General features: G+C 43.3%; 1 protein-coding gene across 1 annotated transcript; it reads right to left on the minus strand.

The window, feature by feature from the left end:
* Positions 1 to 4,929: 4,929 nt before the first annotated feature.
* On the minus strand, positions 4,930 to 5,725 carry LOC116502540 (zinc finger protein 626-like). The gene is made up of 2 exons (XM_032208420.1): positions 5,558 to 5,725; positions 4,930 to 5,469 (listed from the first exon to the last, which is right to left on the minus strand). The coding sequence occupies exons 1-2, from the start codon at positions 5,723 to 5,725 to the stop codon at positions 4,930 to 4,932; spliced, it is 708 nt and encodes a 235-aa protein (XP_032064311.1).
* Positions 5,726 to 14,583: the final 8,858 nt, after the last annotated feature.

The following is a 14,583-nucleotide window of genomic DNA, read 5'->3' on the forward strand; positions in this document are numbered from 1 at the left end:
CCTCACCCCCGCCCTCTCCCGACGGACCCTCCTCCCCGGAAAGGCGGAGCTCTACGTGGGCCTTGCCCCTCCTGGTAGTGCTGGGAAATCTCCTCTGTAGGCCTTTCAACCCGAAGCCCGGGGACGCCGCCTGGCTAAGGAACAGAAGAGCAGAGAGGAGAGCACAGCAGAGCAAAGCAGAGCAGAATAGAATAGAGATAGAAATAAATACAGCGGAACGGAGTAGAAATAAGACTAGACTTAGATCAGACTAGAAAATAAAATGAATAGAATCGAGATCGAGATAGAGCGGAGTAGAAATAATACTAGAATAGAATAGAATAATAGAATGAAGGGGAGAAAAGAGGGGAGGGAATAATGAAATAATAGAGTAGAGTTGAATAGAATAGAATGAAGGGGAGGCGAGAGGAGAGGAGAGAAGGAAGAATAAAACAGAATAGGAATAGGAATATAATGCCAGAAGGGTTCTTAGAGGTCTTCTAGTCCAGAAGGTGGCGCAGTGGTTAAATGCAGCACTGCAGGCTACTTCAGCTGACTGCAGTTCGGCTGTTCAAATCTCACCGGCTCAGGGTTGACTCAGCCTTCCATCCTTCCGAGGTGGGTAAAATGAGGAGCCGGATTGTTGTTGGGGGCAATATGCTGACTGTAAACCGCTTAGAGAGGGCTGAAAGCCCTATGAAGTGGTATATGTCTAACTGCTATTGCTATTGCTAGCTCAAGCAGTAGACCCTATGCAACTTCAGACAAGTAGCTGTCCAGATTTTTCTTTAAAAACCCCAGTGATGAAGCACCCACAACTTCTGAAGGCAACCTGTTCCACTGGTTAATTGTCCTCACTGTTGGGAAGTTTCTCCTTGATTCCAGGTTGCTTCTCTCTTTGATTAGCTTCCATCCATTGTTTCTTATCTTGCCTTATGGTGCTTTGGCAAATACCGTATTTTCACGACCAAAAGCCGCACCAGATTATAAGCCGCAGTATCAATTAACGTTAATTTTTCAAACTTTTTCCACATATAAAGCGCACCGGGTTATAAGCCGCACGTTTCCCGACGCTTCTGGACATCTGTTGCAGTCGCGAGGAGGAGCGGAGAAGAGCGTGAAGGTTCTTGGCGCTCCAGGAAGCCGCGAAAGCAGTTGGGAGAGGCGCACGGCTTGGTTTCTCCTCCCTGGACGTCGCAGCAGCAGCCCCAAACTCACCGATCTCAGTGTTTTTCGCATCGGGGTGTGCTGCAAGAGCATGCCCCGATGCGAAAAACACAGAGTTCGGTGCGCTTGGGGCTGCTGCTGCGACGTCCAGGGAGGAGAAACCAAGCCGTGCGCCTCCCCCAGCTGCTTTCGTGGCTTCCTGGAGCGCCAAGAACCTTCGCGCTGTTCTCCGCACTCTCCTCGGCTCCTCACAACTGCAATAGACGTCCAGAAGCGGCAGGGGCTATCGAGCTGGAAATCCAATCCCCATTAGCCCCAAAAGCCGCTTCTGGACATCTATTGCACTCGCGAGGAGCAGAGAAGAGCGCGAAGGTTCTTGGCGCTCCAGGAAGCCGCGAAAGCAGCTGGGAGATCTTTTTCCACATATAAAGCGCACCGGGTTATAAGCCGCACTGCCGGTTTTGGATCAAATTTTAGGATTTTCAGTGCGGCTTATAGTCGTGAAAATACGGTAATTTGACACCCACACACACACCCCGCAGCTCCTCAAATACTGGAACACTGGTATCAGGGCATTTTTCGGGCATTTTTCAGGCTGTTTTCTGGTGCTCACGAAGACCAGCTGGTGATGGTGCATGAGCCCACAGAGAGGGTTCTGCATACCACCACTTACACGCATGCCATAGGTTCATCATTACGGCTTTGTGCTATATAGGGCTTTATAGATAATAACCAACATCTTGAATTGGACCTGGTAGCAAACCAGCAAACCACTGCAGTTTGCAGAACAAGGATGTTATATATGTCCCTTTCTGAGCACCAAATATGGCTCATACGGTCACACTCTGCACCAGGTGAACACTTCTCAAGGATAGCCCCATGTAGGTGCATTACAGTAGTCCAATTGGAAGATGACTGTGGCATGAATGACTCTGATTATTTGAATTCTTGTTTCAGAAAATTGATATAAAAACTGTTAGGACTCATCTCTATTACTAGAGGGTATGAAATCTTCAAAGCCTAAATTTCTCTTTCCCTGCCTCTTACACAAAAAGTAGTAAAGGCAAGCCAATCTTGAGTTTCTTCCTCACCCCATCATCTTCATGGGCTAAGCTAATGTTTATGTAACAGCTGCTGCATAATTCCTTCAAAACCATCCCATGGGACCCTTCAATTCCACTTCCTAAGTGTAGTTTAATGGACCACTGGCTTAAGACCTCTGTTTTCAGGGCAGGGAGAGAGGCATGTCAGAATTTGCATAGTCCTTTCTCCTTTCAGCATCTTCACAGTGCATTTTTTTGGAACAGAAAAAGTGTGTTGGGGAGAGAGATAACTGACTATTTCTGATCTAAATATCATAGGTATACCAGTTTTACTCACCAACTAGTATTAACATGTCTCTGGCTAGGCTGGGCTCAATGCTTTGTAAATTCACTGCTTTGTGAACATTATTACATTTGACCTCAGAAAGCAAGCTGTCACACAGAATTAATGACATTTGGGTAATAAACCAAAAGTGATGGACAATTCCTTGTAACAGTACTATCATAATTAAGCAGGGGTTCGTTTGGTTAGATACTTAAGACAGGAACAAACATTTGGGCCTCCAAGACAGCAAAAATGTTTTTAAAAATATTAATTTATTTTTTCCTTTTCTATCAGAAGCTTAAGGCAATGTTTACTTCCACCTTTTTGCTCCCAACAACCACCTCAAAGCAACCTGGATAATAGGATCCAACAGACTGAGATTTGAGGTTTAAGGCACAGTTAAACTGTCCTTGATTCAGTTTTAGAGGAAAGCTGCATACAATATTGCGTCTTCAACTTTCACAGTTGCTCAAGGGAACCTTTTCTTCAAGGACTGAGCCAAAATAAGAGCTATGTAGTTGTTTATTGATCACTTAGCATTCTATAACCAAGTTCATTCTAGATTTCTTGACACTTTTTCCACTGTTGTGTGTATTCTTCAAAGAGGAACTTTCCTTTGTTTTCAGATTATCATCAAAGTTCTTTGTATGCGCACATTGCTTTCTGCTGCTGCTTTCTTTCCTTTTCCTACTTCAAGTGCTTATGTTAGGATATTTAACTTAGTAGCTGGAACAGTAAAATGTACAATGGGCCAGAACACACAGTGTAATTGATTGGTTGGACTCCACAGTGAGGCAATCTATATTATGATTGGTTGCTGTGGATGTAAAGAGAGAAGTTTCCCTTCTTTCCTGCTTTTTTCTTCAAGGTGCTCTGTATGCTATTTAGATTCACCTCATGATGTTACTGCATTCCCGACTATCTTGTCTGCTGTAAATATAAATGTTAAATATATTTATTTATATAAAACTACAAGTTTGTGTCAGTGTCTCTGACTTTATTTGGACACCTGCTGCACAATTCCTAACAACTTGCACCTGTGCTTTCAGTAAATTATGCTTTGGAATCCTACTGGTTGCAGGAATTGGATATGTCTAGTTTAATGAAAAAAGGACTAAGGGAGACATGATAACAGTGTTCCGATATTTGAGGGGCTGCCACAAAGAAGAGGGAATCTAACTATTCTCTAAAGTACCTGAAGGTAGAACAAGAAGCAATGGGTGGAAACTAATCAATGAAAAAAACAACTTAAAACTAAGGAGAAATTTCCTAACAGAATAATTAAGCAGTGGAACGACCTACCTCCAGAAGTTATGGGTACTCCATCACTCGAGGTTTTTAAGAAGAGAGTGGACAAACATTCGTCTGAAATGGTATAAAATTTCCCGCTTGAGCAGGGGGTTGGATTAGAGGACCTCCAAGGTCCCTTCCAACTCTTATTCTGGTTCCTTTTCCTCAAACTACAGCCCTTTTTATCTCTCAAACCAGCTTGCTGACATGTTCCCTGCATTTTATTTTTGGAAAGCAACAAGTCATGTGATTGCATAACCATGATCATGTCTTTGCAGGGATAATTTCTCTTTGCTGTCTCTCTTGCCAGCCTCTTTAGCTTGGAGGTCAGGAAGGATAAGGCAATTCTCACCTGGTTAAACTGTTAAAAAGAAACACAGAGCCATGATATAGGTCAAATTCTGTTTCAAAAGTGGTTAAGTAAAGACTTTTACTGAAAACAGTCATTTGTTCACATTAATGAACATATATCTAAGATATTTGTTCATTAATGTAAACAAATGATGTTTTTCAGTGAACGTCTTCCCAAATTCCATGCATTGGTATAGAGTCTCTCATATGGTTTTTTGTTTTTATTGAGGGTGGGGGACAGTGGGAGGTTCCTACCGATTTGGACCGGTTTTATCGAACCGGTAGTGGTATGGCTGCCTGGGTCGCTGAAACCGGCAGCAACCCAGGCCTGCCACACCCCTGAACCCATTCCCCGGTCTCTTCTGCCGTTGCTGGCATGTTTCTGTGCATGCACAGAAGTTTTCAGTCAACTGCGCATGTGCAGCAATGCTCAGGTGCGCAAAACACCCTCTCAGCAAACCAGTGGTAAACCAGTTAGGGGGGATTATAAGCATTGCTGATGCTCATTTTATGAGAAGCTGACTGCTACATTTGAAACTCCTTCCACACACCATAAATTTATATGCATTCTCAGTCCGTGGATCCTTTTATGGAAAGTCAAGGAACTGCAAACACCAAAGTTCATTCCTTACTACATGCATTTATTTTTCTCCACATCGTCCCTTCTTTTATGAAGAATAAAGGACATTTTCTGACTGAAGCTCTTCCAACATTCTCTGCGTTGGCATGATTTCTTTTTCTGTTGTCTGTTTTTTGGGTTGAGTTGTTAATTTTTTACACAAATTCTTCGGGTAGAATAAGATTTGCACTCTTGGAGAGTCTTTTATGAGAAGCCAAGTCAAAACTCTGACCAAAGCCCTTTCCACACTCTGTGTATTTGTAAGCTTTCTCCCCCAGATGGATCTTTTTGTGGGAAGCCAGGAAACTCCTCAACCTGAAACTCTTCCCAAACATCAGACAGATACAGGGTTTCTCGCCCATGTGAAGTCTTTTATGAGAAGTCAGGTTACTACTCCGACTAAAGCTCTTCCCACACTCTGCGCATGAGTACGGATTCTCTCCTGTGTGGATCCTTTTATGAGATGTCAGCTGGCTGCCCAATCTGAAGGTCTTTCCGCACTCTGCACATTTGTATGGTTTCTCCCTGGTGTGGATCCTCTTATGAGATGAAAGTTTGCTGCTTTGTTTGAAGCTCTTTCCGCACTCCACACAAGAATATGGTTTCGCCCCTGTGTGGACCCTTTTATGTAAAGTAAGAGAACTGCTCTTGCTGAAGCTCTTTCCCCAGTCCATATAAGCATATGGTTTCTCTCCCTTGTGGAGCCTTTTGTGGGAAGTAAGGTGACAATTCTGGCTGAAGGTCTTTCCACACTCCATACATGTATACGATTCCCCACCCCACATGGATCCTTTTATGCAAAGTAAGTTTACTGCTCCACCTTAAGGTCTTTCCACAGTCCATACATTTATACGGTTTCTCCCCAGTGTGGCTCCTTTTATGTGAAGTAAGTTGGCTGCTCAACCTGAAGCTCTTTCTACACTCCAGGCATTTATAAGGTTTCTCCCCCATGTGCAGCCTTTTGTGGGAAATCAGGGAACTGCTGTCACTGAAGCTCTTGCCACAGAAGTCAAGTTACTGCTCCGATTAAAACTCTTTCCACATTTATAGGGCTTTTCCCCTGAATGAATCTTTTTATGGGATCTTTGGTTACTATGATTGCTGAAATACCCACACTGCATGCACTTGTAAGGTTTTTCCACTGTGTGGATTTGCTGGTGTAAAGGAAGAGAAAAAGTTTGCCATTTCATGCTTTCTCCATCTGTGCTGATCGTTTCCTGCATCAGGTCCATACTGTTTACACAATTCTGGCTTATCTGTCAGTGTTGTCACCTCTGGAAGGCAATTTCCTATTTTCTTTTCCAAGTGATCCTCTCGGGTGAGGAACTCGTGGATTTCAGCACACCAAGAAGTGGACAATTTCTTCTCCAGATCTGCAGAGTGGTTTTCTTCCAATGCTTCTGATTTGCTGTTTGATTTCTGATTTTCGCTTGTCTCTTTTTCCACTTCATGTTGGATTGTCTGAGATGATTCCAGGTTCCTGGTCATTCTCATTTTCCTGCTTAAATGCCTCTACAGAAAAAAAAAGAAAAGAAAGTAGAAAACTTTTTTTAATTTAGAACCCGAGGAAAGCAACAAGGATCAATTCCTATCAATTGATTGTCAATTCTGTTCTGCTTTTTCTCTACACGCTTTGTCATACATAACAACATTACATTGGTTATGCTTAACCCATAACCACAGACCTGTGGTCATACTAACTGCAAAATGTTTTCCAAACTGTTCGGAACACCCCTACTTTTAGAAATGGACCATTTCTAAATGGTCCATTTCTCTTTCCACCGGTAAGAGTGTATGTTATTGCGTCAGTTATTTGGTGTTATCTGTAGCAGTATTTGAATTTGAGTTTCGGGCATTTTGACCGCAGATATTTGCTAACATATTTCTTTTTATAATGTCGGGGCCAGGTTTTCCATCAAAAAGCGTGCGATTTGGTGATCCAAACTTCGAATAAACTGTTCTAAAATAGTATGGAGAAGCAGAGAGTGATCTGAGTGAAGTGGAATCAGATTGTGATGAAAATTTTGTAATGGACAGTGAGGACCCCCCCCCCCCTTTCTTACATCAGCAATGGTGAAGCTCCCAATGAAATTGATGTCCAGGTACAACCTACGTTGTGCAATAATTTATACGGCAAGAACAAATTCAAATGGTCTTCTGCACCTTTTGGAAACAATAGATCCAGAACCGCTGGTCACAATATTGTTGTGCAATTACCTGGACTATGGCCAGCAGCTAAAAATCTTAGTAATTCACCTACTCCCCTAGAAATTTGGAAATTATTATTTTCTAAAGAAATTATTAGTGCCATCATTCAGTGGACCAATGTAAAAATTAGAGAAGAAAGATTGAAGTTCAAGGATGAAGAAACAAAAAGTGACCTGCACGATGTGGATTTGATATTTTTTAGTTTACTGCTCTATACGGCAATGTTTACATCCAACCATGAAAACACTGAATGTCTTTTTTGCCACTGAGGTCATTATGACCTCAGGTCTGTAATAGCATAGCCGAAATAGTACATCTGGAGTTAAGGGTTAAATCTCACAAGTGATTTCTTTGCTTGGTCCTTTCATGCTGATTTTATGAAGCAGAGATTCACGGGTTTTTTTTCCCCTTACGAAGGCAAAGGCAAAATAATGAACTGAGAAGAACAAGAAAACAATTCTAACAAAAGTCAGAGATAAATGTCAACTTTCAAAACGACTCTAGCTGAGGAATTTTTGTTTTGGTTTCTGAGTTGCCCCACAGACAGGGGGAGGATAGAGGAATGCTATTCTACCAGATGCTAGACATAACACAGGCAGAGGCTGGGAGAGCCAAGGTCATCTCAGCAAGTGCTGAGCAAGAAAGGAGGGGAGTGCCTGAGGAACCTGCCATTTATCCAGTTGGGCAAAGTGATCTGAGACACTTGGGGGGAGGGAATCTTTTCCTTTTTTAATTATATAGCCAACACTCCAGAAGATAGGCTTAAGATACAGAAGGATCTTGACAGACTTGAACATTGGACACTATCTAACAAAATGAAATTCAATGGTGAAAAAAGTAAGGTTCTACATTTAGGCAAGAAAAACGAAATGCACAGGTACACAATAGGTGGTACCTTGCTCAACAGTAGTAACTGTGAAAGGGATCTTGGAGTCCTAGTGGACAGCCATTTAAATATGAGCCAGCATGACACTATGCAACAGCTGCCAAAAAAGCCAACACAGTTCTAGGCTGCATAAACAGAGGGATAGAATCAAGATCACGTGAAGTGTTGATACCACTTTATAATGCTTTGGTAAGGCCACACTTGGAATACTGCATCTAGTTTTGGTTGCCACAATGTAAAAAAGATGTGGAGACTCTAGAAAGAATGCAGAGAAGAGCAACAAAGATGATTAAGGGACTGGGGGCTAAAACATATGAACGGTTGCAGGAACTGAGTATGTCTAGTCTGATGAAAAGAAGGGATGACATGATAGACGGTGTTCCAATATTTGAGGATCTGCCACAAAGAAGAGGGAGTCAAGCTATTCTCCAAAGCACCTGAGGGCAGGAGAGGAAGCAAGGTGGAAACTAATCAAGGAGAGAAGCAACCCAGAATTAAGGAGAAATTTCCTGACAGTTAGAACAATTAATCAGTGGAACAGCTTGCCTCCAGAAGTTGAGAATGCTCCAACACTGGAAGTTTTTAAGAAGAGATTGGATAACCATTTGTCTGAAGTAGTGTAGCGTTTCCTGCCTAAGCAGGGGGTTGGACTAGAAGACCTCCAAGGTCCCTTCCAACTCTGTTATTCTCTTTTAGGGTAGGTGTGGCCAGGGTGGTCATGGACAGCTTGATGTCACTCCTGTTGGGGGTGCCTGTGGTGGTCTGTTCTGAAGGGATCCATTTTCGGCTGCCACCGCCTCCTCCAGTACTCTGCCGGCGAAAATGGGAGCTTAGGAGGTGTCCATGTGCCCCTTCTGAGCTCTGTTCTTGGCTGCCATGGCCTCCTACAGCATGCCACTAGGTTGTAGATCAGTGCTCAATCAGCGTGGGCTGGGCCAAGGCACTGCGGGCCCATCCTTTGCTGTTTCCAGTGTGGCCCCATGGGCCAGATGTAAGCGGATGCGGCCCACAGGCCTTGAGTTTGACACCCCTAACCTACAAGGTCCCTTCCAACTCTGTTAATCTATTAAAACTTATCTTTTAAAGTAGCACAGCCTGAAAAATTGATCAAGGAGACTCTCAAGGAATGATCTCACCTTAGATCTCAATAGGGAATTACCGTAAGTGTTCTCTCACCTTTCCTGGATCTGCAGAAGGGCAGATCTCCACCTTATTCCCACCAGGAGTCAGGCTATGCTTTGGCTAATTCTTGGAAGAAAGAAATAGGTTGATTACTTCACAGTACAAAAGGCCTTTGACAGAATTCAGAAGTGAAGACAAACTCTTACTGAGAGAAGCCATGTTCTTAGGATTCTCCAGCATGACTTCTCCATGAAGGTTTTTTTGCTTGGAATCCAGCAGAGCCCATTCCTCCTCAGAAAAATACACGGCCACCTCCTTGAAGGACACCGGCATCTGAAAGACGGACAACATTGTTGATTAACTGGGAAACTCTAGAAAGTTTTGAAGGATCTTTTCCTTGACTTACACAAGTAGTCCTCAACTCACAACCATTCATTCAGTAATTCTTTGAAGTTATGACCACAGTGAAAAAAAGGGACTTAGAACCGTTTTTCACACTTACCATTGCAGCATTCCCATGGTCAAAATTTCCTGACAGTTAGAACAATTAATCAGCGGAATGGCTTGCTTCCTGAAGTTGTGGTGCTCCACATGGGAGGCTTTTCTTAAAAGACTGGAGCTTGGACAACCACTTGTCTGAAATGGTATAGGGTTTCCTGCTTGAGCAGGGGTTGGACTAGAAGACCTCCAAGGTCCCATCCAGTTTTGTTCTTCTGTTAATAGCAATAGCAAGAGTGCTTAGACTTATATATTGCTTTACAGGCCTCTCTAAGAGGTTTAGAGTCAGCATATTGCCCCCAACAATCTTGGTCCTTATTTTACCAACCAAGGAAGAATGGAAAACTGAGTCAACCTTGAGCTGTGAGAATTAAATTGTTGGCAGTTGGCAGAATTAATCTGCAGTGCTGCATTCTAACCATGGGCCTGTTTAAAATCTACCTTTCAGAGGTGGATTGCCCTCAGTTCGGCCCAGAACGGGCGAACCAGTAGTGGTGGTGATGGGAGGCTCTGCCCACCCACCCAGACACTTCTGCACAAACACAGAAGCATTGTGCATGCTTGCATGCCTGTTAGCACAAGCAAACCGGTAGCCCCGGGATTTGCAATCCACCTCTGCTACTTTTGTAGCATTATGGATTCAGTTGGTTTTTTAGGATGCCCAGCAACCTAAATCACAGTTATCTTTGCTTCATTTATACTCATAATCCTCCTGCCCCTTAACTGGTAATAGCTCCAAATGCAATCACACCAGAGGTGGGTTCCTATCAGTTCACAGCTATTCGGTAGAACTGGTTCGTCAAATCTACCGAACTGGTTAGAAGAGGTTCCACCAGTGGACCCGGAAAGCAGGCCACACCTAGAAGAACATGTGTCCAGTGGTGGGATTCAAATAATTTAACAACTGATTCACCCAGGGTCAGGTTGGCTGGCGTGAGAGGCATTGCCCATCCCTGTCCTCCAGCTCTGCCGCACATGCGGGACGAGCCTCCCGCAACAGCCAACCCGACCTTGAGCAAATCAGTTGTTAAATTCTCCCCCCACCCCCACTATCAAAGTGGATCCTGAGCGCTGTGCTGCAATGGAGAAATGGGCAATGGAGCGATCAGCACAAGGGCAGGAGGAGAAGCAGGAAGAAGAAAAAGAGAAAGCGGCCTTCTCTTTCTCTTGAGCCTTTCTCTTTCCCTTTCCCTTGCGCTGGCTGCTCCATTGCCCATTTCTCCATTGCAGTCCAGCGCCCAGAATCCACTTTGATAGCTGCTGCTGCTGGTGGTACCGTATTTTTCAGAGTATAAAGTGCACCTTTTCCCCTCAAAAAAAGAGGCTGAAAATGTGGGTATGTCTTATACACTGAATACAGCATTTTTTGTCTCCTGAAACCCAGCCACCTTCACCAAAATGGCCATGCATAGCTTGTAGGAAGCTTTCAGAGAGCTGCTGGGGGCTGGGGAGAGCGGAAATGAGCAAAAAACAGGCTGTTTTTTGTTCAATTTTGCCCCACCCCCCCGCCTCAAGGAGCACTCTATAAGCTTCCTAATGTCTTTTTTTTTTGACAAACAACGGGCCTGTTTTTGCAAAAAAACAGGCCGGTTTTTTGCTCATTTCCCCCGTCTCAGGAACACCCTACAAGCCTCCTAAGGACTATTCATACCCTTTTTTTTGAAAAAAAAAATGGGGCCTTTTTCGCGAAAAACAGGTTATTTTTAGGAGGTTTGCAGAGTGCAAAAACCTTTTTTTTTTAATTTGCCTCTTCAAAACCTTGGTGCATCTTCTATTCTGAAAAATACGGTAATTTAACAACTGGTTTGCCCAAACTGGTGCAAACCAGCTGAATCCCACCACTGCTTCCTATTTCAGTTGCTTCAATGGGATTATTTCTTGCGTTCTTCACTGAGCTAGAGGTCCCCAAAGGTTGACGGCATGTATTATTTGCTAAGCCTTCTCCTACCTGAACTGCAAGCAGAATTGCTGTTTCTTTTTCACCAGGAAAAGAAGAAATTTCAAGAAATTTCTTGAAGAAAAAAGGGCAGAGATGCTGAAATCCCCTGGGTTTTATGCCCTCTCTGAGCTTCGAACTTCCTGGGGCACTGGAAGAGTATCCTGATTGGTTGCTGTCAGAGGTCATAGCTAGCTTGATAGGTTGTCTATGTGCTAAGTTTGATTGAAACCTGCTGGGTGGTGCAATGAAATGGCTCTGCCTAAAGGGGGAAGATCTTCGTTATGTAGAATAGACTGGCTCAGGCCTTAATGGCCCATTGACAAAGGTGGAGGGGGGCTATTAAGAGTGAGTCTGTTTCCTGCCTAAAAACATGTTTCTCTATTTCTCATCCAGGGAAATATAATATTCTGCCTTTTTAATACTTTCCAGGATATTTTATTCTTCTAGGAGAGGGGTGGGTGCTAAGTTCCTACAGGATATTGAGCAAAACTGGTTAGGGAGGTAATAATGTTTTTCTCACCTGATGCATTTGGTCCTCTGCCTAGCTCAGGAGGAAGCCTTCTGCCAAGGCCACAGCATGGGAACTGGTCTCTACTCCACATTCTCTCACCCAATTTGCCATCTCCAGGGGAAGGACAGCCAGGAAATGCTCGAGGACCACCAAATCCAGCATCTGAGTCTTTGTGTTTCTTTCCAGTTGCAGCCACTCAAGGCAAAGGTGGTGGAGACAGCCGCAAAGTTCTCGGGGTCCTTGGATCTCCTGGTAGAAGAACCCCCTGAACTTCTGGTGCTGGATCTTCCAAGGGAGGGTTCCTTCTTCCAGGATCTTCTGGGTGAACTCCTCCTGGCTCTCAACTCCTTTCCCAGCAGCGTCCTTTGCTTCCCACTTCTCTCGGGGCTGCCCCGGAGATCCCAAGACTTTGAAGGAACATTGTGGATCTCCAGTGCTCTTTTCTCTGTGAAGTAGCTGGTGAGTCTGCATCATGGTTCTTTTTGGAGAGGAGGGAACTTTCCCTTTGCTGTCTCCTACAAGGAAAACCTCAAAGTTGGTCTGTTACTCCTCCTTCTGCTGCACTCTGTTGCAACTTGGCCAAAGGGGAGTCCCCCACTTGGGTCAGGATCTTTATCCCCAAAGAGGACAGTCAGAGTCCTTCCCAGTTCCTCAAGGGTTCCTTATCCCTTTGCAGATATTCCAAGATTGGTCTCTCCTGCAGACTCCCCCTCCCTAACTCCCCCAAAACTGAGCAAACAAACTTGTCCCCCTCCCAAGTCAAATAAGCCTCGGTCCTTTTGTTCTGTAGGAAATGTAATAAAGAGAGCCCCAGAAGTTATATTAATACTACAGGTATTCCTCAACTTATGACCACATTCGAGCCAAAGATTTTGGTTGTTAAGTGAGATATTTGTTAAGTGAGTTTCGCTCTGTTTTACCTCCTTTCTTGTTACCGCTGTGAAATGAATCATTGCATTTGATAAGTTAGTAACCCAGTTGTTACGTGAATCTGTGTTCCCCATTGACTTTTTAGTCAGAAGGTCGCAAAAGGGGATCATATTTCCTTGGGATACAGCAACGGTCATAAGTGTGAACCAGTTGCCAAGCAGCTGAATTTTGATCACATGACTATGGGTCATGCTGCAAAGGTCATAACTGTGAAAGATGGTCCTAAGTCACATTTTTCAGTGCCATTCTAACTTTGAATGGTCAGTAATCAAATGGTTGTAAGTCAAGGACTTCCTGTAGATTGTTTGAATGGCTGTTTTTTGCTCTGTTCTCAATTTACAACCATTCATTTAGTGCCCGTTCAAAGTTATGATGGCCTAAAAAAATGACTTGTTTTTCACACTTATGCCCATTGCTATTCGCGTGGTCATGTGACCAAAATTCAGGCGCTTGGCAATTGGTTCATATTTATGACGGTTGCAGTATCCCAGGATCATGTGATCCCCTTTTGTGACCTTCCAGCAAACAAAGTGAATGGGGGAGCCAGATTCACTTAACAACCGTGTTACTGACTTAAAAACTGTGGCAAGAAAGGTTGTAAAATGGGGCAAAGCTCAATACTGTAACCATTTCATTTAGCAACAGAAATTTTGGGCTCAATTGTGGTCGTACATCGAGGACTACCTGTATAACATAAGTCACATAGAATTGCATGCAAGAGGGCAATGAATAAAAGCAATTTTCGGTATCTTCTGTTCCCGAGACTTTGTTCTGCTTGACTCAACATCTTTCTGAATGATTTAAATTTTTAGTAGTTGTCCAGATTTGTAGCAACTTAGATCTCCTAATCCTGTTCCAAAACTACATTTCCCTGATGTCATAATGATTTATTTCTGCTTGTTACTGCTAGATCAGCAGGTCAGCGGTTCAAATCTCACCGGCTCAGGGTTGACTCAGCCTTCCATCCTTCCGAGGTGGGTAAAATGAGGACCCAGATTGTTGGGGGCAATATGCTGACTCTCTGTAAACCGCTTAGAGAGGCCTGAAAGGCCTATGAAGCGGTATATAAGTCTACTGCTATTGCTATTGTTTGCAGTTATTGTTTTTTAACCTGTAGGTCAATGCCACTCAAAATGAGATAGCGAAACTTTTTTTTACTGTGTAAGATTATCATAAGGAAATATTCATTTCTCACTTGGTGTTTATATCTTTAAGGAAGCCACTAAAACAGTGGTTTTTTTTTTCTTTCTTTCCTAAAACGGATTTTAAAATTAATAAATGTTTTCTGTCAGGAAATTGTCCCAAATGAAGTCAGAGTCACTGACACGAACTTGTAGTTTGATATAAATGCATATATTCAACCTCTATATTTACAGTAACTAAGATAGTTAGACATATCACTACATCATGAAGTAAATCGTGAGGTAAATCACAGAAGAGGCATATGGAGCATGCAGAAGAAAAAGGCGGAAAAAAGGGAAACTCCCCCTTGACACCCAACAACCAATTATAATGTAGGAGCCTGAACTCTCCAACCAACTACCACAGTGCATTCTGGCCTATTATCCACTTTATTCTTCCAGCTATTAAATTAAATATCTTAACATTCTCATTTTCCTTCTGAAAGGGAGGCTTAATCCAGTGATACATTTTGAGCAGAAGAGGGGAGTCTCCCAAATATCCCTTCCTCCTTTCTGGGAATCCTGAACTTTGAT

The sequence above is a fragment of the Thamnophis elegans genome, chromosome 2 (genome assembly GCF_009769535.1).
Source record: "Thamnophis elegans isolate rThaEle1 chromosome 2, rThaEle1.pri, whole genome shotgun sequence".
Lineage (NCBI taxonomy): Eukaryota > Metazoa > Chordata > Lepidosauria > Squamata > Colubridae > Thamnophis > Thamnophis elegans.